Consider the following 27647-nt stretch of genomic DNA (forward strand, 5'->3'; position numbering starts at 1 on the left):
CACCCTGTGCCTGTCCCCCCCATGCTGTCCCCCCGTGCTGCCCACCCTGTGCCTCTCCCCCCGTGCTGCCGGAGCCCCGCTAGCCAGCTCCTTGCAGGTGCTCACTCCTTTGTCCATCTTCACTTGACTGTGCTGGTCACAGAGCTAGTCCAGTCCCAGGCAGGTGCTCACCTGGCCCCTGAACAGTGGATCCTAATCCCGAGGGAGACGCCTGTCACGCTGAGGAGAGCCCTTTGTGCTGGAGGTAGGAGTCCTGTTCCTTTCGAGGACAGTCCTCTGGTCTGCAGACAGGAGAGCAGACAGGAGGCACACAGCACGCGTCAGAGTCTAACAAGGCCAGAGGTGGACCGAGGAGGTTTAACATGAAAAGAATAAATATTCAGGTTAAATATCAACGTGTCAAAAAGGCAACGGGCACAGTCAGTCGCTCCCAGAAGAGGAGAGAGAAATGGTAGAAGGGCAGTAGGTGGGTCAGACTTGGGGACTGTCCGGCGTGCACCTGCCACCAGGCGGAGGCACCAGCTCACGCTAAGGGGCCACTTGTCCAGTCTGTTCAGGTTTAAAGGCTGAGAAGCCTGAGGCCTGTGCTGGAGGAGGACATACCAGCAGGAATGTCCACAGGGCAGAATTCGTTTAGAAAACACAGGAAGCGACCTGAATGTCTATCAAGACATTCGATAGTCTTAGTAGTTACACAGCCTGTCACAGCATAATAACCCCCAGTTATGCTCCGTTCCTGGGGGCCAGCAGGAGCAGACAAGACCTGCTTCCCAGGAACAGGGAGGGCTGCTGGGTTCTGAGGAAGAGGACCCTGATGCCTGTCTCTTCACTCAGCTGTCTCGTTGCCTGTTGTTCGAATGAGAAGTTACAAGGAACGTGGATGTCCTGTTCTAGTGTCATGCTGCTGGCTAAGTGCAGTGTCACTGTGAGTTCCTCTGCGTCATCTCTGAGCGTTGCCAGACTTGGTGCACTTGACCTGTGCTCTTGACGAGGCTGTGGTTTAGAACAGCCTGGGGAGGTTTCATCCCATAAGCCACAGGAGCGGGAAGCACTGAGGGAATGAGCCCACCCAGGTGACTTAGCTGGCAGGAGCAAGCCTTCCCAGACAGGGCTGGTCCCAGACAGGACCAACTGAGCAAGGCCTGGGAGACCCTTTTTCAGAGCCGAAAGAGTAGGTTCCAAGTCCAGGAAAAGAATTCTCCAGGGGAACTTGTGTCCATGGGTAGGAGAGAAGGCATTTGATCCTGGAGGAAGCTGAGGGTCCCTGCTGACCACTGCAAGGGCATGCTCTGTATTTACACTTGTTCCTAATGAGCTGGTGCGATCACTGGTGCTGTGCGTTGTTGTTCATGTTTTTCAGATGGAGAAATCAAGGCACAGAGAAATTAAGTGACTTCGCCATAGTCACAGCTGGGGAGGACCAGGAGTAGAGCTTAGAGAGAACCCTGCCCCTGGGCCTGTGTCCTGCCCACAGTCACGCTGCCTCCATTCCTAGGAGAGAAGACTTCCTGCAAGGTAAAGCAGGTGCCTTCACCGGGGGGGTAGGCCCCACCGCCCGTCTGCACAGCGAGCCCGTGTGCACAGCGAGCCCGTCTGCACAGCGAGCCCGTGTGCACAGCGAGCCCGTGTGCACAGCGAGCCCGTGTGCACAGCGAGCCCGTCTGCACAGCGAGCCCGTCTGCACAGCGAGCCCGTCTGCACAGCGAGCCCGTGTGCACAGCGAGCCCGTCTGCACAGCGAGCCCGTGTGCACAGCGAGCCCGTCTGCACAGCGAGCCCGTGTGCACAGCGAGCCCGTCTGCACAGCGAGCCCGTGTGCACAGCGAGCCCGTCTGCACAGCGAGCCCGTGTGCACAGCGAGCCCGTCTGCACAGCGAGCCCGTGTGCACAGCGAGCCCGTGTGCACAGCGAGCCCGTCTGCACAGCGAGCCCGTGTGCACAGCGAGCCCGTCTGCACAGCGAGCCCGTCTGCACAGCGAGCCCGTCTGCACAGCGAGCCCGTCTGCACAGCGAGCCCGTCTGCACAGCGAGCCCGTGTGCACAGCGAGCCCGTCTGCACAGCGAGCCCGTCTGCACAGCGAGCCCGTGTGCACAGCGAGCCCGTCTGCACAGCGAGCCCGTGTGCACAGCGAGCCCGTCTGCACAGCGAGCCCGTCTGCACAGCGAGCCCGTGTGCACAGCGAGCCCGTGTGCACAGCGAGCCCGTCTGCACAGCGAGCCCGTCTGCACAGCGAGCCCGTGTGCACAGCGAGCCCGTGTGCACAGCGAGCCCGTCTGCACAGCGAGCCCGTCTGCACAGCGAGCCCGTCTGCACAGCGAGCCCGTGTGCACAGCGAGCCCGTCTGCACAGCGAGCCCGTCTGCACAGCGAGCCCGTCTGCACAGCGAGCCCGTCTGCACAGCGAGCCCGTGTGCACAGCGAGCCCGTCTGCACAGCGAGCCCGTCTGCACAGCGAGCCCGTGTGCACAGCGAGCCCGTGTGCACAGCGAGCCCGTGTGCACAGCGAGCCCGTGTGCACAGCGAGCCCGTCTGCACAGCGAGCCCGTCTGCACAGCGAGCCCGTCTGCACAGCGAGCCCGTGTGCACAGCGAGCCCGTCTGCACAGCGAGCCCGTCTGCACAGCGAGCCCGTCTGCACAGCGAGCCCGTCTGCACAGCGAGCCCGTGTGCACAGCGAGCCCGTCTGCACAGCGAGCCCGTCTGCACAGCGAGCCCGTCTGCACAGCGAGCCCGTCTGCACAGCGAGCCCGTCTGCACAGCGAGCCCGTCTGCACAGCGAGCCCGTGTGCACAGCGAGCCCGTCTGCACAGCGAGCCCGTCTGCACAGCGAGCCCGTCTGCACAGCGAGCCCGTGTGCACAGCGAGCCCGTCTGCACAGCGAGCCCGTCTGCACAGCGAGCCCGTCTGCACAGCGAGCCCGTCTGCACAGCGAGCCCGTGTGCACAGCGAGCCCGTCTGCACAGCGAGCCCGTGTGCACAGCGAGCCCGTCTGCACAGCGAGCCCGTCTGCACAGCGAGCCCGTGTGCACAGCGAGCCCGTCTGCACAGCGAGCCCGTCTGCACAGCGAGCCCGTCTGCACAGCGAGCCCGTGTGCCCTGTGCGCATGTGAGGCCTGCCCGGTGCTCACAGGTCCTGACACAGGTCGACGTCTGGTCTGGACCACCTGTCAGGCTGCTTCCTTACGGAGCCACAGCTGCTGCCCCCTGACCTCTGCATCCTCCCCTTCCCGCCTTCTTCCCGCTTATCTCAGTGCCTCTACCTTTCCTCCTTCTCGGCTGCCACCGTGAGGGCCTTCCCTGCCCTTCTCTTTGACGGCTGCCACCTCTCCCTCTGTGATGGGCACCCACCTGCCTGCAGGTGAAAGAAGAGAGGGCAGCCGTCTTTCTTCCCCGCAAGCTCTTACCTGTCTCTGCCCCTTTGGGGCCAGTCCTGGGCAGCACCCGTCCACTGCAGAGTCTGTGGAGGTGTGTCTGTCATCCTACCTTCCTCCTGAAACTTCTCCAAAACGTCCCCTTTGATCTCATTCATGACCCAAATTCAGACAAAGGGGGGCAGGAGGGGTTTGAGTGTCATTCAGTCTCACATCCCACCACCTGGTGGGTGGACCCCAGCTAGACAGTGTCACCTATAGGCTTGACCACTTTCCAGGGAGGCCACGTTGCATCGGTGTCCCCTTCGGAGCCCTGTCATCCCACCTCATGCTCCTTCCTCCCCTGCCGCCGCCTTCGGCACTCGCTCCTCTCTGCCTTCTGGTCCACGCTGGTCCTTCAGGGTCTCTTCCGACCCTTTGGGTAGCCCTTCCTCTGTGGATATTGTATTTTATCTCCAGTGGCCATAAACGGAGCTCACAGATCATACATGTTATCACTTGCAGACATAAGCTTCTACAGTTTTTCTGTTCTTTATTCTTATAGTACTGCCTGCCCCTTAAAAAATAAGTAAAACATATTTTAAAACACTGAATTTAAAAAATGAACTAGACAGTCACAAGGATAATTTAAATATTGATAGAAATGTCCAGTTCTATTAATAGTTTTCTATGTCAAAACATATTTGAGTCTTTGAATCTCATTTTCTTACTAACACTTCATCTCAGTGAGGGGACGTTAGGGTGGAAATGCTAACACAGGCCAGACGGTCTCGGAAGCGTCTCGGGGACCCGCCTGCCCAGGGTCGGAGAGCTGCAGGCGTCGCTTGTTCCGGGCAGTTCTCTCCTCGCGCTCATGTGGTCTCTTTACTGTTCGTGTCCCCTGAGGGGGGCAGGTCAGGCAGAGGCAGCTGCCAGTTAGGGAAGGCGCCTCGCTGTGGGCTGGGTGGGCGCACACAGCTCTGGGTGGACGGAACGGCGCCAGCCCAGGGACGCACCTGCAGGGGTCATGGCTGCTTGCTGGCTGACCTCCCTTGTTCAGTTAGATACGGAGAAAATTACCACAGCAAAGTAAGGAAAAAAGGCTGGCAGAAAATATTGCAACAGATAAGATGAGCAAGGGGGTTAGATTAATATGTTAATACACAAAGAGCTATTTCAAATTAATGAGGACTTTTTAGAAAGAAATAAGCAAAAGGTGGAAATAATAACTTCACAGCAGAGGACATGCAAGAGGCCAAAAAGAAAATACGTTTAACCCACCTCATACTCAGGCAGAGCAGTGAAGCAGTGACCAGGGTGGGGGCAGGGGGTCCCCCTCGCAGAGGTAAGCACCTGTGGGACCTGTTGGTGATGGGCACTTGGCAAATGGGCAGAATCATGCGTTACTAAGAATGCAGCATTTTCACCTGTCTCACAGTAGTGACAGTGTCGTTCTGAAAACGTAATATGGAAATACGGGTAATGTGTGTGACATTTATGGCACCTTTGTACAGTGGAAGAAAGCAAATACATGAAATAAAACAACCTGAAATCCATTAGTAGGGGAATTTACAGGAATGGTTCAATAGGTTACAGTGTATGCGTTCTGGGGAATGGCACATATCCATTCAGAAAAGGAGCTTAACACAGGCACTTACCTGGAGAGGTGGCTGTGGTTTGGGCACATGAAAAGCAGCAGCTTAGGAAGAGTGTGTGTGTGGTGGGGCTGCTTCTGTAGACAGTGAGCATCCACAGGGGGAGCGCTCCTGTCTGCCACGTTCTAGGCACAGAGGGCGCTGCCCTCGGGACCAGGAGATGGGCTGCCGGAGAGAGGTGGTTGTGACTGCCCTTCTGCCTCTGCACAGCTGCAGTGTCCCGGTGTGCACCCCCATACACACACACACACACACACACACACACACGGCTGCTGTCCCTGTGGGACTTGTGGAAGGAAAGGCAGACGCTGTTGCAGGTCAGCAGGGACCCGTTCTGGATTCTCCATGGTGGAAACGGGCGGATGAGATCACGGCTGTAAATGTGGTGCTAGACAAGGAAGCAAAACAGTGAGGGACATGCACCCAGAGACCATCACAGGGACTCAGTCCTGACGGGTCAGGTGTGAGCTCGGTGGTGTCCGGAGAGATGGAAAGAACTGGCAACAGACAGACAACTGCAAGACCCAGAACGCGATAGGCGATTGGATAGAGGAACCAAGACAAGACTTTGAGGTTTCGGACTGACAGGATGATGGCTGAGAAACACGGGGCCGATGCGGAAGGGCCCTGTGGCTGTCCTCAACGTGGGGCTGGACCAGGACCAGGCGAGCACCACCCGCCCCAGTCCCAGGGCGGAGCCGCGCATCGCTGCGTCTCCCGTGTCTTTTCTCGCCCAGAATTTCTGTTTTCCCAGTTCAGTTGCTCTTCCTCTCTGAGCACCGACCTCCTCACCAAGCAGCACCTGCTGGGGTGGGGTGGGTCTCTGTCCCTGAGGGTGTGTCACTGCTGCCACCCTCAGCGAGAAGGAAACATGGGAGCAGACACACCAGGGCTTCGTTCCTGTTTGATTTGCCTGATTTTCCCCATTTTCATCCTATGAGGTTGGGTAACTGAACGTGGACATTATAAGCCACGAAGCCATGAACTGCACACCTCCCCTCTTCTAACTTCACTCCCTTAATAATAATGCCATCCTTTCTCTCCACATAAGTAGGGACAGAACCCTCCCTTCTAACATGTTTGCGCTGCATTCATTTCACTGAAATGCAAAATTGTCATATTTTGGAAAAGAATTTGGTTACAGTAGTTTTCCTAAGCACTTTTCAAGGACGACTTGTGTAGAATTCCCAAGTCTTTCTGACCTTACAGGCCGATTCTGTCCTGAGAGTAGGCGGGGTCCCGGTCACCTTGGAGACGGTGGTCCACGGGAATGGAGGCGCAGGAAGCTGTGTGCCGGGCGGTCTGCGCACTGCATTTCGCCAGGAGCGGCTCGGGTTCCTCTGGGCAAAGGGTGTCAGCTCTGCCTCTGCAGTCTGCAGTTCGGTGCTGTGAGCAGTGAGGGACCAAATGTGAGCCTCGGGAGGGGAAAGGCAGGCCTGGCTAAGGGGCAGATGCTATTGCTTCCTGAATCGTGAAGGACTGGCTGCGGGAGGGGGGCGGGCGGGGGGAGGGCTCTGACAGGTCCCAGAGGCGCCCCGGACATGACCCCACGGTGCCCCTGCCTGTTCCTGCCGGAAGGAGAGCAGTTCACAGTGTGCAGGACGCAAGCCAGACGGCTCCTGCTGTCCTAGGAGCCCAAGGACAGCTCCTCCCTGGTCACTGCTGTGGCCTGGGTGCTCCGGGTGGTCAGAGCACAGCCTCCGGGTCTTAAAGGAGCCTCCCGGAATGGGTGAGCTTCTGACGGGCTTAACCTGAGGAAGTGCACATATTTAAAAAATATATTTTAATTGATTTCAGAGAGGAAGAGAGGGAAAGAGATAGAAACATCAGTGATGAGAGAGAATCACTGACGGGCTGCCCCCTGCACACCCCCTACTAGGGATCGAGCCCGCAACCTGGGCCTGTGCCCTGACCGGGAATCGAACCGTGACCTCCTGGTTCATAGGCCAGCTCTCAACCACGGAGCCACGCTGGCTGGACAAGAAGGTGCACATTTATTGGGGAGAAAGAGGGAAAATGAAAGTCATGAAATAAATCCTGATTCCACATGCAAAGTTTACATTTTACAAAGTAACTCCCTTGCCCTCTCTTCAGGTTATTCTGGTAGCTTATATTGGTTCAAAAGTAAATGTTTTAAATTCAAGCGTTTTCTTGAAGTATAAAATCATGTAAAATTCCCATGAAAACCTGTCCTTATAAAAATAAACCCTGGACTTGAAGGAGTGAATGCGTAAGTAGCGCTTTAAGGTGGTTTTTCTAAATGTAAATTGCTGGAGAGACTCAGAAACCAATCCGTGATCGTCGGGTTAACGTTCTCTAGTCTCAGAAAAGATGCGAGCTGATCGGTGAGACCAAGGCTGCTGGGCCATCCTGACCTCCCAGACGCAGGTCCTGCAGCTCTGGCCTCAGAGCCATTGACAGGCCACCTGGTGCTTCTAACAGTCACCAATGGGAGACGGGCCTTCTTTCAAAATGGCAGGCAGGTGGAGACAGAGGAGGGCTGGTGGGGACGGAGGAGGGCAGGTGGGGATGGAGGAGGGCAGGTGGGGATGGAGGGGCAGGCAGGGACGGAGGAGGCAGGGATGGAGGGGCAGGCAGGGATGAAGGAGGCAGGGATGGAGAAGGGCAGGCAGGGATGGAGGGGGCAGGGATGGAGGAGGGCAGGCAGGGATGAAGGAGGCAGGGATGGAGGGGCAGACAGGGATGGAGGGGGCAGGGATGAAGGAAGCAGGGATGAAGAGGGCAGGCAAGGATGGAGGAGGCAGGGATGGAGGGGCAGGCAGGGATGGAGGAGGGCAGGCAGGGACAGAGGAGGGCAGGCAGGGATGGAGGAGGGCAGGCAGGGACAGAGGAGGGCAGGCAGGGATGGAGGAGGGCAGGCAGGGACAGAGGAGGGCAGGCAGGGATGGAGGAGGGCAGGCAGGGATGGAGGAGGCAGGGATGGAGGGGCAGGCAGGGATGGAGGAGGAGTGATCCCTGAAGAAATGAAACATGTGGGGATGCCCATAGGTGTTAAGTGGCCTCTGACCTAACACTCAGGTGTACACGCTGGGGATGAACACCCTCCCCACAATGCTGACTGAAGTGTTTGCTTTCTGCGCCATCTGACCCTCTGGCAGTTCTGAAACAACTGTGCGGAAGCAGCATTTAAATCAGCTTCCACCCTGCCTCTTATGGCTTCCTGAGCTGGGGAGAGAGAGAGAACCATCACTTCCTGGTCTGCTGGTGCTGGTGCTGGCTAGACGTTGTTCTAAGTCACCTCATGACGTCCTCGCAGTAAGGAGGCTGGTTTCCCAGAGCCTGACACTCGGCAGGCTGAGCGATGGCGTAAACGGGGGACAGCGCGGAGCAGCCCCAAGTGGGCCCCACGGTGGTGGGAACTGACGTGAGCAAGAGGGGCCCTTTGGACTGGCGGGGAGTATCACTGATCTAACGAGTGGCTAATGGCAGAATCCGCTGTCCGTCTGGGAAAAACTAGGTTGTCCCCTATACATGCAGGGTGGGGGCAAAATTTAAAGTAAACAATAAAACAGTTCTTAGTCATATGAGCTCTTAGCTAAGGAGGCCAGTGTTGACTGTAACGTCCAGTGAGAAGGGCAGCCTCACTGCCTTTGGTGGGGGAGGGGGGTTCTCTCCTGAGCCACGGCCGGGGCGGCACACGCAGGTGCCCGCACCAGGTGCCCACGCGGGTGTGTGAGCCAGGGGACCGCTTGACAGACGGTCTGTGTCCCTCCTAGAGGTGTGAGCAGCCTGAGCCCTGTGGAAGGAAGGGAACCTCTAGCACTGTGGTCGGCAAACTGCGGCTCGCGAGCCACATGCGGCTCTCTGGCCTCTTGAGTGTGGCTCTTCCTAAGCCTTAGGAGGACCCTAATTAAGTTAATAACAATGTACCTACCTATTTAGTTTAAGGTTAAAAAATTTGTCTCTCAAAAGAAATTTCAATCGTTGTCCTGTTGATATTTGGCTCCGTTGCCTAATGAGTTTGCCGGCCACTGCCTAGCATAACCCCTCAAGGTCTCTGCACAGGTGTCCCTCTGCCTGGGACACCCCAGCCCCCCACGACTCCCCATACACCAAAACCTGAAACTTGCAATGAAGCCTTTAAACCTGCTCAGGTCTCAGCTCCACCAGGAAGCCTCTGCCCACTCCCCCGGACACGGCGGCCCTCCACGCTCCGCACCCCACGCTGTGCCCTGCACAATGCGTTAGGCTCTGCTGGCATGGCACCAGGCTTGGGAGTTCTGTGTGTAGACCAGCAGGTTGGAGCGTTGAAGCTGCCCGAGGTGCTGTTGACATCCTGCGGGGCCACGTGCGCCTGCGCCCACGGCTCCAGACCCCGTGGGCCCAGTGACCACGGACAGGGAGACCACAGGCACTGCCTCCTGCGCATCCTCGTTTCCTCCGCTCACATCCTTCCTGGCCTCGCTCTCCCCGACGGCCCGGCGCTCAGGCGTTGGACCAGCCCGGTGACTGTCCCCCCCTCGGTTCTCCCCTCCGTGCTCTGCACCGCGTGACCTTCTGTCTAAAAATGTGTCTGTGAGGTGTTCCCGCCCCACCCCCTGCTCAGTGGGCGACTGCAGCTGTGTAGCTGCTGGGTCGACTGTGCCCCTCCCTCCAGCCCCAGCCTTCGCCCTCCCTCTCTGCTCCCTCCGCACTCATCCGCCTCCTGCCACCTCCTCAACCTGCCCTGGTCCCAGCCACTGGCCTCACTCACTCATTCATCCAAGCTCTGTCCAGGGTGATATATAGGCTCAGGTGCAGCCTGTCTTCCTTCCTTCCTTCCTTCCTTCCTTCCTTCCTTCCTTCCTTCCTTCCTTCCTTCCTTCCTTCCTTCCACGCTTCACCCTGGCTCCTCCTCTTCCGAAATGCTTATTATGTCGAATCTCAGTCTTGTATCTGAACACATCCATCTCCCATGAAAGGACATTAAGCCCATTGAAAGCTTCTGTTGTTTATTATGCGCATTTTTTATTTCCCGATGCCATACTCGGCACCCAGTGGAGAAGGTGGCGTCTTGTGGCAGCTCTGGCCCCTGGGCAGGGCAGGAAGGTCCCAGGTGGGGCTGAGCAGCTCTGCTCCTGTGGTCAGAGGACCTGCGTCTCCTCTTTGCTGCTCTCCTGGCAGCCCGCCGGGTGCACGGGAGTCCCCCCCCATGGGCAGTTTGCGTGTATAGTTATTCACACGCTGTGGAAATACTGGGTGCACAAACCCTAGCCCTGACCCATCCCGCAGTGTGCGCCTTGTCTTAGAGACGGCACGTGGTGACAGGCCCTGCATGAACTCCCATCGGATGCTTGTGGGCGAGTCAGATCTCCAGGAGAGGCGATGCAGTCCCTTCCTTACAGAGCTGCTGGGAGGTCCTGCGAGGCAGTGCATGAGAACACGTCACCATCCCCACAGTGAGACGTATGGGTCACTGCGAGCAAAGGCCTGTGTCCCTGAGGAGCCTCCTATGGTTTAGATCAGTGTGGGCAGCAGCAGCACCCAGGAGTCACCCAGGCACATCCTGTCCTGTGACACCCATTCCTGGACAGACTACACCTCCAGTGAACATTCTTGGTACAAAGTTCAACTCAGAACCAACCCAGATGTGTCCTACTCAGTCGTTTACAAGCGACGACGCAGGCTGCACTCGAGGCTCCTCACAGAGGCAGGGCCTCCCGATTAAGCATCCCTGCGAGATCAAGGTCTGGCCCGTTACCTCCAACGCCTGTGGACTGCCTGATGCTTTCCCCCTGGAGAGGCTCCCTGCACAGAGGGGCACAGGTTCGAGCACTGTCCCTACAATGCCAGGGCGCAGCGGCACCCTGCTGGCTTCGGCATGTGGGAGAAGGACACTGACCACCTGCTACTCTATCCCCAGATGGAGGTGGACGCCGAGGAGAAGCGTCATCGCACACGGTCCAAAGGGGTTCGAGGTACGTCCACGCCCCCCGACTCCCTGGAGGCCCCTCGGGGTCACCTTCATGCTGCAGAAGCTGTTGCCTGATGCATTCTGACCGCTGCCTGCCCCCCCTCGGGAATGTTCTGTGGAAGAGGGTGCTGTGGTAGCTGACGCCTTGTTATCTGTTTCCCTCTCTCTGCAGTTCCCGTGGAGCCAGCCATCCAGGAGCTGTTCAGGTCAGTGCTCTGTGGGTACACGTGTCCCCATTCGCGGTGTGGGAAGTCCGGGCGTTTCATGCCAGACTGTACGGCCAAGCGCATGGGTCTCCTCACGGCCGCTGCCCTGATGCAGTTGCCTCCCCTGAGACTCACTAATGAAAAGCACCCCTAACCGCCCCTCCAGGTTTGCACGTCCCTGTCCATCTGTGCGGCCCTCCTTCTCTGTCCTGTCACTGACGCTCTCGGTCTAACCGCCTGCGGCATGTGGCACCGTGTAATTCATTCTTTCCCGTTGCAGCTGTCCCACGCCCGGCTGTGATGGCAGCGGCCATGTTAGTGGCAAATATGCAAGACACAGAAGGTAATGCCTGCGTTCTTTCACGTGGTACATCTCAGGTGACTTAGGGGCCGACCACTGCTGACAGTGGTGTGCAGCTGTTCTCGGAGAGCAATGAGTGCTGTGCTTTCCCTCGGACATGAACCCGGTCGTCGGTCTCTTGTACAGGTTCTCAGCACGTGAGCCATTCTTCCTATTTCAGGGGCAAATTTATGATGATGCGTACGACGACATACCTTAAGGCCAGTCTGAAGGCCCTTTGCCGCGCACATGGGGACGGCGCTGACACCGAGAGGCTTCTCCTCCCCCATTTCTCCTGCCGGAGCTGCAGGACATAAATCACAGACGCTAACTCAGAGTGTGGCCTTCAGGCCTCCCTGCAGAGCGTGGCTTCCCTAACGGAACAGTTTGTCCCAGGACAAGAGCCCCCCAGTGCCGGCAGCTGAGGGCGGTGCCGGGAGGGAGACAGGGCTGGTGGCCCCAGGAGAGTCTGGGCTTTAAAGGATCATGTTATCCTCATAAATCCCGGGACTCAGGCGTGCCAGAGAGGAGGGTGTGGGAGCATCTCAAGGTGGCTAAGTCATGGTTGCTACGGACGCATCCCAGCAGAGCCCTGTCCGCACCTGAGGTGTGGGTGGTCGGGGGAGGGCGGTCTCCTCTGGGACACTGAGCAGCCCCCTCCCCCTTCCCGTGGGGTTTCCGTTGTGATGAGTGAAGTGTGCACAGGCTGTCACACACGCTGACTGTCACCCACCTGACAGACCATCGGAGACCAGGGCACGGCCGCAGCCCAGATGCCGAAGCAGGTGTGCCCTCGGCAGCCGGGCGGCCTCCTCAAATATTAAAGTTGATTTATTATATTAGTGTTATTACTGTACGAAAGAGTAAATGATTGAACTACGTGATTTAAATAGTTAAAGAATTTGTGCTATGTATGCAGGAGTGTTTATATAAATCTAATCCAAAAGTCTTAGAAAAACCACCTGGTATTTTCACTGGGAAACAGGTTAGCAAGCCATGAGTGAAATCTCATTTTTCCCTCGTCATCTCTTGATTAGTCACTGGTTAAACTTTATCATACTATTAAAAAAATGATTAAATAACAAAAAGTTTTAATTAAGTGTCAGCTAGATATTTCATAATCACAGTTTTACAGGAAAAATTATGACGTTTCCTAAGAATTGTTTCAGACACTCACGTCCCTACCGAGGTGCCCCGTCAGCTGCCATGTGTCCCAGGCAGCCCTCCTGCCTCTGAGACTCCTCCCTGCAGGAGGCCTGGGCTGGGCTGGCGTGATCCGAGGGCGGCTCTGGCTCGCGACGATGCTGACGTGGCGCAGAGCACCGGCCATGCAGGAGCGAGGCTCACAGAAACATCCAGATCGGAGATGTTTCGACAAGTTTTTACCTGACTTTTCTTAATGCTATAATTTTTACCATGAGCCGTTTTGTTTGTCATTGTTAGAATTCCTACTTTTTTAATGGGAATAGTTCATTAGGGATGTAGGGCGGGGGAGAGTGGAGAGCTGCTCCCAGCACAGTCACGGGTGCTGTCCCTCCATCCACCACCACCCCTTATTTAACGTCACGGGCACCTTCCCCAGCGGTAACCTGAGGGGTGTACAGACCTTGTGTGAGACTCATCACCTCTCAGAACTTAATCACCGGATGCGTTTCCCGCTGCGGGACCTCCTTGGGGTGTCCAGTGAGGCTTTCTCCTTATTTTTGATGTCTAGGTATTACCAGGATGTGTAGCTGAGGGATGACATTTGGCTTCTTAACCTGGAAAGGTGCCCCTTCTTAGGTAAGATGCACCTATGCATCAGTGTCCTTGGACCGTCGCCCATTCCCATTGCGGGCGTTCTGGCTGTAAAAGACTTCCTTCTGTGGCAGGTCCTTCCACAGGCACGAGCACGGGAACACCTGCCCCACAGGCGTGGCCTTGCCCTCTGCTGTCCTGTCTCTGCTGCGTGGGGGCAGCGGCCGCTCCAGATGGCCCAGCGGCAGCCTCCTGGGTTCTCACAAGAGCACCCGCACTCTGGTCTTTCCAGGATACGTTTTTGAATGAATGTATTTCCGTTAGGGCTACAATTTTATTTTATTCAGTTATCACATTAGTTCATAGACCAGGAAAAGGTGTTATTTTAGTATGTTGAAGTTTTTATTTACTTGAACATGCAAAAAATAATTGGAGGCAGGTATGTGGAATTAACAGTATCAAAAGTCAAAACAATTTTTAGGAAATTTGATACCAAGTGATAAAATGATGTCTGTCGGTTCTCTTTTTTACTTTATTGAATGTATTGGGTCAGTATTGGTTAGTAAGATTATATAAGTTTCAGGTGTACAATTCTATAATCATCATATTTTTAACCCCCGACCTTTCTTTTTATCATGAGGAAATTTCTAAGGGAATCAAACATTGCAGTCTCTGTGCACACTCTTGCTTGTAGGACACACTGTGTGGTCCTTGGCAGTTGGTTGCTCTGAGTCACTGCGCTGTGGCTTCCGTGGCAGCCGCTGGCATTCACGGCTCACTCACTCGTTTTCAGTTGAGGCAGGTGGGGCTGTGGGTTTGTAAGAAATTGGCATAGAGGGCAGCGGAGCCTCCTCCTCCAGACATCCCTGTGAAAGGGAGCATAACTTGAAAAAAGGACTTCAGAGTGTAAGATCCTGGTTAAAAAGGCGGGGGGGGGGGGGCGGGGAGGAGTTAAGGTCCTAATACTTATTTTTCGATGGTCTTGCCTTACTTAAAAAATTGTGTCCTTGCACAAGAGGTAATCTATCATGAATATTGGTGTTAATAGCTCATGGCTAGTTTGAGGTAGCTGATAAACACACATACAACTGTGCAGTTAAAAGTGAGAGGGAGCCCAGCCCATGTGGCTCAGTGGTTGAGCATCGACCCATGAACCAGGAGGTTGCGGTATGGTTCCCAGTCAGTCAGGGCACATGCTGGGTTGTAGGCTCGATCCCCAGTGTGGGGATCAATGATCCTCTCATTATTGATGTTTTTTTCTCTCTTTCCCTCTCTGAAATCAGTAAAAATATATTTTTTAAAAAGTTAAAGAGAGAAAGTAGGAAAAACATGAGGGAAATTGGAAACCCAGACTGTATCAGGGGTTTTCATGTAGCACAGCATGTCGTTGATCCCCTGGCAGTCGAGGCAGAAATGAGAGAGGAGGGGGTTCCACACAGAGGTGAGCGCACACTGCTCCTCAGAGACTTCCTCTGGCCGGGAGGCGAGTGCTTGAGTCCCAGCCCCGGCCGGCAGGGACCCGAGCCCGGCCAGCACTTCTGTGCCCTGAGGTAGGAAGTCAGGCTCAGGATTCCCCTGCAGCGAACCCACATGCCAGACACTTACCTTCAGGAGCATCGCTGTGTCTCTCACAGGCGTCTGCCTTGTTTCTCACTGCGCCTTCTATCGTCCGCGTGTGCACGACAAAAACCCAGAAACTCGGCAGTTTGCACTCGGCTGGAAGTCACTCTCCTCCTAGGAGCCAGGCCCCTCTGGCCTCCTCTTCTCCAGCCGCATCAGCCGCCAGCTGTGCGGTGCTGACACCCCTGCTGAGGTCCTGTGGCTTTTCCTGCACCTGGCCTGCCGGGGGCGCTGCAGCCATGATGTGCCTCGGAGGTGCGGTCCCCTCACAGAGCTTCCTCTGCAGAAACGAAGGCGCTCCGGTCCCTCTTGGTGCGTTTAGTTGTTAGAGGCTCACGTTTGGGAACCAAGCTTCCGGGACCCCTTCGCTCTGCTCTGGGTGCCCCGTCCCCAGGGAGCGAGCAGGCGAGCACTTAGGACCCTCGTGGCTGAAAAACAAGCCGGTTCCCACACGCCCACAGCCGCTGTCTGGGTGGGTGAGGCCGGAGGTGAGGGAAGGCTTGGGACACCTACTGGGAATCTGGGAGGTCTCTGGCCTGCTCTCCCCACAGCAGTGTTGGCGGAGGCTCCAGGCACAGTGTGAACGGGGATCCGCGCGAAGCTGCGACTGGCTGCGGAGCTCAGACGCCAGAGCCTGTGCCGAGGGCCGTCACCAGGGAGGCGTTTTCGGTGACGGCTCCAAACCAAAGCCTGACTCTGTGGAAGGAGGGAGGCGGGCGAAGAGAAGCCGCAGGTCCGCTTTGTCTGCCGTTGTTGTAGCTCAGTCCCAGCACCCGGTAGACACCTGGCTCTAGTCCAGAGTCTACAGGAGCTGGTACTGGTACGGCTCCCATGGGGACGGTCAGTGTTCTGCCCAGGCTGCTCGTGACCCTGGGCTGAGATGGAAGTTCTAGGACCTGGGTCACAGTGTGGAGCTCTCCTCCCAGGTTGAAGGCGGGCGCTGTCTGTGTTGGAAACCAAGTGCAGACTGACGCTGAGAAAGTGGACTCTCTGTGGAAATGAAACTTGTCACCAAAGTAACAGCTTACTGCTCTTTTTTATTGGACAGTCTTTTCTTTTTTCTTTTCTTTATTTATATTTTCTTTGTATTGATTTTGAGAGAGAAGAAGGGGAAGGGAGAGAGAGAAACATTGACCAGTGCCTCCCGCACACACCCTACCAGGGGTCAAACCCACAACCTGGGCATGTGCCCTGACCAGGCATCAAACCAGCAGCCTTTCAGTGCGCAGGACGAAGCTTATTGTTCTTAGGTTTTTAATTTTCCTAATAAAATTAGAAACTGGAATAATCAAAATGTATTAGTATCTATGATAGGTTACTGTTAAACAATGCGGAGGCATTTGCACTTCAGTCTTCCTTGTATAATTACTCACATCCTGGAATATGTGAAGTTAACGGATTTCCCTCTTTCTGAACAGTGACTTCTGTACAAGCCTCTAATCAGAGGAGGACAGACAGAGAGGCCCCAACAAGGCCTCATTCTTCACGTCTGTTTGGGACCCTCTGGATTTATTTCTGAAATTCGGTAGATTTCACTTACATTTACCCTTCATTGTGATTTTTTAACTTGTTTCTGTGTTGAGAACAGAGTCCTGATGAAATATTTGACCCAAAATTTAGCTTTAGAGTCTGGCACACTGGATAAGCCCCCGGAAACTGGGTGATGGGCATTGCTATTATTTTAAATCCTCCCAGTTAAAGAATTCAGAGCCAAATCAATTGATCATGAAACTTTAAAATAAAAAGCTCCAAATGGTAGCTTCCATTTTGATTAGAAAAGTATTGGATTCTCTGGCTTATTGTGCATATTCGTTATTCAGATTTTTCCATTTCCTATACCTTCGCACCCACCAGCGTGATTGCCGTTCGGCCGCCGCGGGTGAATAATTGCCTGTCTTCACAGGACTTGCTCTGGAGCGGAGGCGGAGGGCCTGCTTCCTGATGTGGGCACGCCTCATTGGGATTCTGCCAGCGGCCGGGGCTGTATTATTCATGCTTGACAGAGAGCTCTCACTGAGAGCCTTGGAACAGAGCCAGGCACTGGCGGGGGGAGGGGAGCATTGCAACATGCAACTGAGAGGGGCATCTGTAACCCGAAAGGGGGAAGAGAAAGAGAGGAAGACAGGCAGAGAGAAATCAGAAGCCTGTGTTTCCCACTTGCCAGGCTCACATTGGTAGAAATTTCATTTGCATTGAAATAAAATGTCCTGAAAATAATTGCATTTTTTCTAATCACGCTTGAAAGTTTAACACAATTTTCCACATTTAATTGCAGAGCTGATTTTAATTAGTAAGGCCCTGCATGTGAAAAATGAAGATTCACTTGTGTGCACGAAACACAGCACAGTGTCTGCCGACGCTCTAATTAATGTATGGCTGCCGTACAACAGGGCGCGCTGTGGGATGTTTATGGAAAATTCTGTGCACGCAGCCACCAGCCAGTCTATCTGTGCTGCACTTCGTGAATCCAAAAGAATACCCTTCATTCTTTATGAGAGTCATTGTGCATGCCATCACCCCATCCATACACTTTACGACATGCCTGTCCTTTTGCTGTTTGTCACTGGTGTTATAAATCAGAGGGGAGGGTGCACATATTTTAACATTAATTTGATAGTTGGCACAGTTGCACATAGAGCACCAATTTCGAGATCTAGGGACTTATTTGCAGGAAGTGGGGAATTAAAGCAAGTGGGGTTCCCAGACGTGTCATTATTCTGATGCCTTGTTCTTCATCATGTGTGCAGACACGCCACACACAGGCCCAGGCTTTTTGGATTGTGGTGGCAGGTAACCTTTATTGTCACAATAAATCCTCTATTTAAAAAAGAGATTCCTGGCCATTTCCCTAAGAAAACAATTGCTTGCTGCTGGTCTTTAGTATGTCTGCACATGGACATGTCTCTGGACACTTTACTTTTATTTTTTCAAAATATGTTTTTATTGACTTCAGAGAGGAAGGGAGAGGGAGAGAGATATAGAAACATCAATGATGAGAGAGAATCATTGCTTGGCTGCCTCCTGCATGCCCCCTAGTGGGGATTGAGCCCATAACCCCGGGCATGCGCCCTGATCAGGAATTGAAAATTGTGTTAAACTTTCAAGTGTAATCTCCTGGTTCATAGGCTGACGCTCAACCACTAAGCCATGCCGGCCAGGTTGTCTGGGCACTTTAGAATAGAGTGTGACCGAGTCAAGGCATTTAAAACTGCAAAACAAAACATATAATGTATTTCAGGAAATATTCTTAACATTTGATAAAATTAAATATATTTTTCAAATAAGGCCACATTGAAAGACAAGGAACATGGGTATTTCAGATACCTGATGTGTAAAAATGCCTTTTCAATGCCCAGATAGTGCACAGCACTAGTTGATGTACGTACAGCTGTCGTCTGGGGTTTGACCCACCCATAAAACACACAGTTCATTTGTGACGTGTGCCGTCTGCTCTGGGATTGTGGCAGGAACATGGCCGCCACTGCTCAGGTCTGATGTGTGGGGAGAGGGGTCGTGAGGCGGCCGTGAGGGGTCGGAGGAGAGGGCCCCACGGGTGACTGCACAGCAGCTGCCAGGCACCTGCAACCGCTGGCCCTGACCGAGCCGCCCTCCCTCGAGTGTGGGTCTCTGCTGGTCTGGTTCTTGCTCCCATGGGCAGGAAGGCTGGCCCTGAGTCAGTGGCTGCCGGGCGGGACCGCGGGGTCCGTCCTCTGAGGATCGTGGCAGCGTGGACGGGACTGGAAGTGTGAGCCTGTCACACCACCCGGAGTCTGTTCAGGCCTGCGCCCCGGCAGCTAGTCAGGACCTGCGTGGTGACCAGCCCTGCAGGCCAGTCCCTCGCTCCACGTCGCGGGACGTGCACCTGGCCCTTATCCCACACACTCAGGCCGAGAAGAGGAGCGGTCGCAGGGTCCTGGGCCTGTCCTGGCGAGGACATCGTGCTGCCAGTGTCAGGCTCTGCACAGGAGGGACCCCAGCTCCAGCTCCTCTTCCTGCTGCCAGTGGAGTTGGAAAGGAAACGCTCTCTTCATGTTTTCATCTGAGGAAGTTTCCATGTAAATTAGGTGTTTCCAGTTGCGATGAGTGAAACCTCCTCAGACGGGATGAAACGACGCAGCGTGGTCTCTCGTGAGCGGGCACCCGCACCAGGCTCTGCTCGGCCACAGGCCCCCATCTTGCAGTCCCTGGCTCCGTGTGCTCACCTCTTCCTGGCAAAGACTGGCCTGGCCTGACAGCTGCCCCCCAACATCCAGAGGAGCCGGAGGGAGCCTTCTAGACGCTCTTGGAAGAGCGAGGCCCTTTGAGGAGTTACGGTCACCCTGGGCTCAGGCCCTGGCCTGGAGCTGGAGGCTGGTCAGCTTCCCCGAAGGCAGGGGTTCTCCAGTGTCACCTAGAACTTTCTAGAAAGGCGAATTCTGGGCCCAGCCAGGACCTGCTGAATGAGAAGGTGTGGGCGGAGCCCGGCAGCCTGTTTCCACCCCGTACAGGGGACTCTAATGGTCCCCAAGTGGGAGAACCACTGCCCAAAGGAACAGGCCTGTGAGCAAAGGGCAGGTACCTGGTTACATGGGGTCCTCAGGTGACAGGGAGAAGGGGCACTCATTCTAGAAAGCAAAGCCCACAGCATGCACGAACCCGGAACCAACACAAGCGTGCAGTGACAACCGAAACCTCGCCCCAGAGGTGGTTGGTGGCAGACACTACCTCACAGATCTGCTCTAGTCCCTGTCCCCGCGTTACGATCTGACTGTGGCCCAGGAACCTCTACATCCGTGAATCCAGACTTGGCAGACCCAGAGCTAGACCCGAGCTCCACCTCAGCCTGCAGCCCCAGCCAGGACCCAGGGCTGCACACCCGCTTCGGCCCCAAGGCCTTCAGCGGCCATGGAGGGCGACGTCTCACTGGGGACAGTGTCACCTTCCGTTTCACTCTGTTCACACGAGATTATGAGGCCGACAAGGACATGATGAGGAGCACTGCAGTGCTCTCTGTCTGGGGAAAGGAGGGGCAGTCTGGTGTGGTGGGGTCAGGGCTGGGGACCACATTGGGACCCCCAGAGCCCTCATGGGCTCAGTCACACACACAGGTGAGGTCCAGAGGCTCTGGGCTGCTCAGAGTCGCCCGCCAGGCCCTGCCTAGTGTATGTCCTGAGCCTGAGAAGACCCCTTGGCCAGGAGCACAGGCAACAAAGGGCCGGAACAGCTCCACTGAAGAAAGCCTGGACGTTTGCATCCCTCACCGAGTGGACTGCCTGGCCTCGGCTGGGTCATTAAGATGAACACAGTTTCCTTTCCTGTTAAGGGAAGCATTGAGCCCACCTGTCTCATTCAACTGCTTTTAAAAGACCCACCCCCTGTGCCATAGTAGCCACTCTGTGGTCTGTGAACACCACCTAATAGTGCATCTGACACCGCCAGAGACGAGCTCCGTGTGCAAGGGGCCCATTTCCCAAAACTCTAGGGAGGAGAGAGCATCTCGGAAGAAATCCTCTTCATGAATAACGCATGATGATCAGTGATGTGCTCAGATCACCTGCTCGCCCCTCAGCCAATCCGATGGCTGGTTGTGCTTCTGATTGGACTGCCTGGAGCCCCTAGAGCCAACCTGAGAGCTTCAGACAGGACAGCGAGGGGGAGGAAGAGGCGTGAGCAATGCCATCCATTTATCCATCCTGAGAGCTGCCCAGTCCAACCTTCCCACCCCAGCAGGAAAAAGAGAGCTGAGGGCAGGGAGGCAGAGACTACCACCAGGCGCTGGTCCAGGAGCCAGGTCCCAGCTGTAGTTTGTGCTCCAGGCACAGGCAGGTCGGCGAGTAAATGATGGAGCAGCTACTTGGCACTGGGTCTGAGAGACTCCACCCTTCAAAGGGGCAGAGGGTGTGGGATGCAGACACGGGGTCGGGGTGTCCGGCTTTATCGGACTGACCATACGTGGGACACGGTGATAGGCCGGTCACTGGACTAGGACTGCAGAAGCTTCCGGCTCCTCCTCGCTGCCCTCTCACGATCTCTGCAACAATGACAGCAACCTCATCAGCAGTATCTGCGAGGGGCACGGGACTGCTTGCACACCAGGGCCCCAGACTGTGTTGTCAGTCATCGCAGCTTCCCCACTCCCAGGCCCGTGCCCCTCGCCCAGGCCCCTCTTCTCCAGCCGGTCTGCATGCTGATCAGATTCTTACAATAAGGCCACACACACTGAGTGCTAATGTCCTGAACTCTCCCTGGGCGAGCCTGCGCCTGTCTTAAATCAGCCTGATTGATTTCTAACATCGGGTGGTGCAGGCAGTGGATTTGGGGCTGGGACTCTCACAGAGCCCCTCCCACCCAGGACTCAGCATTACTGTGTTTAGGCCCTGTCTCTGGCCCTGGGCCATTCATGGGCCAGACTCAAGGCACGTGCCACAGGCTGCTGGCCTGCCGTTCATCCGGGAAAGGGAGAAGGATCCTAAGTTTTTTAAACACTTCAGAAAATGAACAAATAAAAAATTTGCTTTACATGTTTTTTTAACTAATTCTCCCAGGGTGTTTTATTAGCAAGAGAAGCTAAAAGAAATACTGTATGGGTGCAAAGGTGACTTAGGATTAAAGGGGTAGATAAATTCTCATTTTCTTAAATAAGGACTGGAAATTATAAAAAGAAATAATAATAGGAAAGGGCAGCTTCTGGTTAGTGTCTGCTGTGCGTGTCGCCGTGCCCACCTTGAGCATCGTGGCGTTTGCCGCGAGCGCGTCACCCCTGCTAGATGTTTGTCTTTGATCTTTATGCACTTTTGCTGCTTCTTGTCTCATATTATAGATGTAAATTTGTATTTGCTTAAATTTTTACTTAACATTATACATGAGCCTTTTCCGATGTCATTAAATATTTTCATTCTTATTTTCATAGCTAACGTCCATCCAGTGGTGATACTGTAATTTACACGATCCTTCTCTTACTGTTGGAAACCAGTTAGGCTTTTACAGGCATCTCCATGTTATAAACCATGTTTCTCTCTCCCTCTCCCTTTCTCTCTCTCTCAAATCAATTTAAAAAACATATCAAAATGGTGTACACCAATCATATATTTATATATGGTCGTATTTCTTGGAGTTGGAATGCTCATGCATCCCTTCCATCCCCACGCTAATTGTGTAAACATCCCAACCTTCAACTACCAGCATTTTAAATATTTAACAATTGAATAATTGCTTACCAACCATAGACAAAGTATCTTGTGCTAGCAGCGGTTCTCAACCTGTGGGTCACGACCCCCTTGGCGGTCGAACGACCCTTTCACAGGGGTCGCCTAAGACCATCCTGCATATCAGATATTTACATGAGGATTCATCACAGTAGCAACATTACAGTGATTAAGTAGCAACGAAAATAATTTTATGGTTGGGTCATAACATGAGGAACTGTATTTAAAGGGCCAGAAGGTTGAGAACCACTGTACAGCATCTGAAAAAGGGGAGTGTCATACGTATTTGAGAAAAAGTAGGAAATTTTTGGCACTTTGTTTTTATGTGTTTTCTTATGTATTTACCCTCAGGGCAAAGATGTAACTGGTAGAATCATAAATTCTTATATAGCTTGCTTCTCAGTTCTTCCTTCTTAATTATTGTAATTCAGAGTAGTAATACTTGTATAACTTCAGGAGCTTTATGGTGTTCCTGCTATATTAAGTATTACTATATATAGCATTAAACATTACTACAGTAGTAAGCATTGCTACAGTGTTATTACAGTAGTAAGTGTTGCTGCAGTGTTGTTACTGCAGTATTAGGTGTCGCTAGAGTAATAAGTAATTATGCAGTATTAAGTGTTGCTGCAGTACTGGGGTTGCTACAGTATTAAGTGTTGCTGCAGGTACTTAGTACTGCAGTTATAAAGTGGAACAATCTCTTGCTGGTGATGTAGTCACAGCTGCTGCCTCAAGCACCGAATTCTCTGTCTGGGCTAAGCACAGACCAGACAGTCTGTGCCGTGCTCGGAAAGGGGACTGGCACCCCGCTGAGGGAGAGGGCTGTCAGCTTGCAAACATGCAGAGGTTGAAGTGGTAGCTGATGCAGTTGTCAGTGTGACCAGCACAGTGTGTGTTTCCACCAGTTCTCTCCCTGGACGGGTCCCTTTAAGGTAATACCAGTCAGATGCTTCAGACCAGTGAGTCGTCCTCAATAGAAGTGATTTTCCTGGCCCATGTGTTTCTACTGCTGTTGTCACCTGGCACAAGAGGCGCTCGCTGTGGGCGGACAGTGCAGTCCAGTGCTGGCCTCGTGGGTGTCCCTTAGTCTCTGGCCTTGGTGTCTTCGTTTTCCAAGGCTCCTCTCTGCCCAGGTCCTGATGTTCGGGGACATGGTCTGAGCTCTGCCTCCCAGCAGCTAGCTCGGAGGCATGACCCCTCGGTAGCCCGTAAACCACCCGAGACTTGTAGCCAACATAGACAGTCTGTCCTGCAGCAGTTTAACGTGCCAGGCTTCCTGCCAAGACGTGGATTGCTGCGGTCATTTCACCGTAACCTGCTCAGCGTCCTCATGTGGAAATGGCAGGGTGTGAATCTTCTTTAGTCAGAAAGGGGACAGCACACACTTTGTTGAAAGCCAGATGTTGATAGAGCCTACCCTAAGACAGGTCGGCCTGTGCCACAATGTCAAATATCAGCCAGCCTGGCCGGTGTGGCTCAGTGGGTAGAGTGTCAGCCTGTGGACCGAAGAGTCCCAGGTTCAATTCCAGGCAAGGGCAGGTACCTCGGTTGCAGGCTCCTCCCTGGCCTAGGCTCTGGTCAGGCACGTGCAGGAGGCAACTAATCAATGTTTTTCTCTCTCATGGATATTTCTCTCTTTCCCTCTCTCTTCCACTCTCCCTCAAAAAAAAAAAAAATCAATGGAAAAATGTCCTCAGGTGAGGATTAACCAACCAACAAACAAATCAGCCAGAAGGGGTGTTGGCATGTGGGGATTTCGAGTCGTTACTTCTATGGCAGGGCTCCTAGGGCCAAGGAGGAAACAGTTCATTGGGATGAAGGGCACACATGAAAAAGTCCACAATAGAAGGTCTTGACAAAACTGATGCTCAGTGTCTGATGGTGCAGGGTTTGGTTTGGTTTGGTTTTGTCTGTTGTCAAGGTTGTGGGCACCTTTAAAAACATTGTTTTTCGTGTGCTTATTGCCCATTTTTATATCTTCCTTGGAGAATGGTACAGAGTTCTTAAAGGTAGAGGACCCTGAATTCTAGACTGAGCAGGAATGACTTTAGGGAGAAAGCGGAACTTGAGATCCAGCCAGTGCAGTCATGAGTGGACATGGAAGTGTACGTGCAGAGACGGAGAGGCAGCCACATGCAGGGTGAGTGTGGCACGCACAGCCCCTGCGGTGGACGGGGCACCCCCTTCTTCATGGGCAGCGCTCGCCTGCAGTCACTGGCCCCTCATCGGCAGACGTGATGGTCACAGAGCATGGGTTTAGGAGGGCCCACACTCCCCACACATGCTCCCAAATTGTCTTCTGAGGCTTTGCTTGGACATGTTCCGACCCACTGGTCTCAGCCCAGGACGGATGCAGATCTGAGCAGGCTCCTGAGCCACGTGCTGTTTGACACACACAGTGGAGTCTGTCCTGGGGGCTTGGGTGTGGCGGTCACTTGGACAGGAGGACCAGGCACTGGCAGTCAGTGGAGTGGATCGGAGAGGGCAGAACAGGTGTGTGCAGTTTGATTGACAGTTTACACTGATGGACACAGCGGAGCCTTGAGCATCAGAGCCTGTGAGCGGCAGAGGCTCTGAAGTTGGAGACCAGCTCCTTCCAAGCAGCTGAGCATTTGAATCCAGTGATTTACCAAATGCAGGTGACACTCCTGCTCCTGCTCTGCACGTGGCAGCCCCCACGGGAGGCCTGAGCAGCACGCGGGCCATCTTGACATCTGGGGGAAGCAAAGTGTCTGTGGGTGAGGAAAGACTGCAGCAGAACTCCCAACTCAGAGCTGGATTTGTGCCACTAAAGAAGGATCCCACTGCCCAGCTGAGGAGGGGCACTGAATAACATCACTGAAGAGCAGATGCCGGGAGCCGGTCCATCCTTGCCGTTTCAAGGGACCTGGCATATATGGCATACGGTTCTTAATATGTTTGCTCACCTTCTTGGCGCTGTGTTTTAACCAAGGTCACCTCTCCGAGAAAGGTTGAATCCCCAGGTAGGGATTTTCCCCTGAAGTTAGGGAGGGAATAAAACCCCTCAACTAAGTGCCAGGCGGGTAATTAATCCCTTTAACTACGAACAATCATGCTTAAGCTACATAATCTTTACTCCCTGGAATGGAGATAAGAAACGCCCTAACCTTTGTAATAGAGATTGATAGGATTGAATCAACTGGTATAAATACAGATGTAACAAGACAGCAAGACACAGAACTAAGAAGAGAGAACCTACAGACAGAACCTACACAGAACCTACAGACAGAAGAACTTCGCTGGAGAGAACATGGCAAAAGATCCTGGACTGAACCTGACTACAGAAATTGGCAAGAGAACCTGACTAGAACCTGGTGACTGAACCTGGCTGGAGAACCTGGACAGAACCTGGCTGAAGAACCTAGCGAGGGAACATGGCCACAGAACCTGGCTGGAGATCCGAAGCAGAACTTTGCTGGAGATCCTAACCAGAACTTCGCTGGAGATCCGAAGCAGAACTTCGCTGGAGATCCAGACCAGAACTTGGCTGGAGATCCTGGCTAGGCTGCTGATCAACTGAACGCTGTCTCCGTGTCATTCCTTCTTCGCCGACTCCGTCCACACCTTTGGGGACCCCTGGACCTGCTGGGGTTGGACCCCGGCAAGCAGAGAATCAGCAATGACCGCCTTTCCCAGCGCCTGGGTGATCGGGGTGAAGAGTGGGCCTGGAAGTGGGATCACAGGGTCAAATGGGAGTTCCATTTTCATTTTTTGAGGAAACTCCATACTGTCTTCCATAGTGGCTGCACCAGTCTGCATTCCCACCAGCAGTGCACAAGTGTTCCTTTTTCTCCACATCCTCTCCAGCACTTGTCGTTTGTTGATTTGTTGATGATAGCCATTCTGACAGGTGTGAGATGGTACCTCATTGTTGTTTTGATTTGCATCTCTCGGATGATTAGTGACTTTGAGCATGTTTTCATATGTCTCTTGGCTTTCTGAATGTCCTCTTTTGAAAGGTGTCTATTTAGGTCCTTTGCCCATTTTTTGATTGGATTGTTTATCTTCCTTTTGTTAAGTTGTATGAGTTCCCTATAAATTTTGGAGATTAGGCCCTTACCAGAAACACCAATCAGAAAGGATATATGCACTCCTATGTTCATAGCAGCACAATTCACCATAGCTAAGATCTGGAAACAGCCTAAGTGCCCATCAGTAGATGAATGGATTAGAAAACTGTGGTACATCTACACAATGGAATACTATGCTGCTCTAAAAAGGAAGGAACTCTTACCATTTGCAACGGCATGGATGGAACTGGAGAGCATTATGCTAAGTGAAATAAGCCAGTCAATGAAGGAAAAATACCACATGATCTCACTCATTCATGGATAATAGAGACCATTATAAACTTTTGAACAATAATAGATACAGAGGCAGAGCTGCCTCAAACAGATTGTCAAACTGCAGCGGGAAGGCCGGGGAGGGTGGGGGTGCAGGAGGTGGGGGGGTAAGAGATCAACCAAAGGACTTGTATGCATGCATATAAGCATAACCAATGGACATAAGACACTGGGGGATAGGGGAGGCTAGGGGACTGTCTAGGGCGGGGGGAAAAAATGGACACATATGTAATACCCTTTGTAATACTTTAAGCAATAATAAAAAAAAAAAGAGTGGGCCTGGTGCCTGTGCTAGCGAACCACACGGTGCAGGCAGCTTTGATGCAGAAGAGACGTGTCAGACAAGGTCTTGATGAGCTGAGAAGAAGGATACAAGCCATGGAGAGGTGATGAAAGCTGTGACCCAGAGTCATGGGCAGACCTTGGAGGAGCAAAACCACAGACTCACTGTTACACTTACTGACTCATCACTGGGCAGACACGGGGTGGGCGCTGAACAAGGCGCTCGCCTCCAGCCCGTCCGTGAGAGGAGCGGCTGGCGTGGCTGAGACGTGCAGCTCGCTCTGCAGTGCTGGTGGCCAGGAGGTAATTCAGCATCACAGGACAGCAGGCTGCGGGGAGCCGGTGTTTCAAGGCCGGATCGGCTCCAGGGCTGTGGACTCAGATGCTCCCCAAAACACCTAAGAGTCACATAAAAGAAATCTCAGCGTTCTGTTTAGTTCATGTGAGAAATGCCTTGTGCACCAGCATTTGTTTTCTTCAGTGTTTTCTGGTCATAAGTGGTCTTTTTTGACTGTATGTTTGTAAGAGAGGTGGCCTCTGGGATTTCAGAGGCCAGTGGCATGGCCTGCATCCTGCTCTCCATCTCCAGCTTCACACCCCCCGCTGCCCACGCACCTTGCCACGCCGTCCTTACATGCAGGCGCGATGGCGACGTCGAGTAGTCCCTGTCCCCTGCACGGAAGTCCGCAGTCCCACAGCCAGTCCCCAGGGTCTGGCCTGCCTCACTCCCAGCCCCCACCTCCCATCCCCACGCCCACTCGCCTCCTCGTCCTCTGACTCCAGAGCTGTTTCTAGTCTAGTTTCTGAAACCGTCTCCCTTCTTATGTCCGTGTGCAACTTCTGTTTTGCGTAAGATGTTTGGAAAGAGCCCCTTCTCCACGCAGCGTGTGTCTCCTTCAGAGCCGTTCCCAGCGCCACCCTGGCGGGGCCTCCCTGGCTCCTGGACTGGCTGCTCTTGTTTTCATGACAGAGTGCTGTTTGCATAACATGTATC

At 53.7% G+C, this 27647-nt stretch overlaps 1 protein-coding gene across 10 annotated transcripts in view; it reads left to right on the forward strand.

Annotated features, from left to right (window-relative positions):
* MYT1L (myelin transcription factor 1 like) overlaps positions 1-27647 on the forward strand; it is a 301904-nt gene that overhangs the window by 196550 nt on the left and 77707 nt on the right. For 9 of the 10 annotated variants that reach the window (XM_059660630.1, XM_059660629.1, XM_059660636.1 and 6 more), the window contains 4 exons: positions 1361-1515; positions 10867-10921; positions 11090-11123; positions 11404-11466. In XM_059660630.1, the coding sequence (XP_059516613.1) occupies positions 10867-10921; positions 11090-11123; positions 11404-11466 (152 nt within the window). In that variant the 5' untranslated portion in view covers positions 1361-1515. The remainder of the gene's footprint in view (positions 1-1360; positions 1516-10866; positions 10922-11089; positions 11124-11403; positions 11467-27647) is intronic. The other variant, XM_059660634.1, reaches the window with a different exon arrangement.

Source organism: Myotis daubentonii, chromosome 12, assembly GCF_963259705.1.
Source record: "Myotis daubentonii chromosome 12, mMyoDau2.1, whole genome shotgun sequence".
Lineage (NCBI taxonomy): Eukaryota > Metazoa > Chordata > Mammalia > Chiroptera > Vespertilionidae > Myotis > Myotis daubentonii.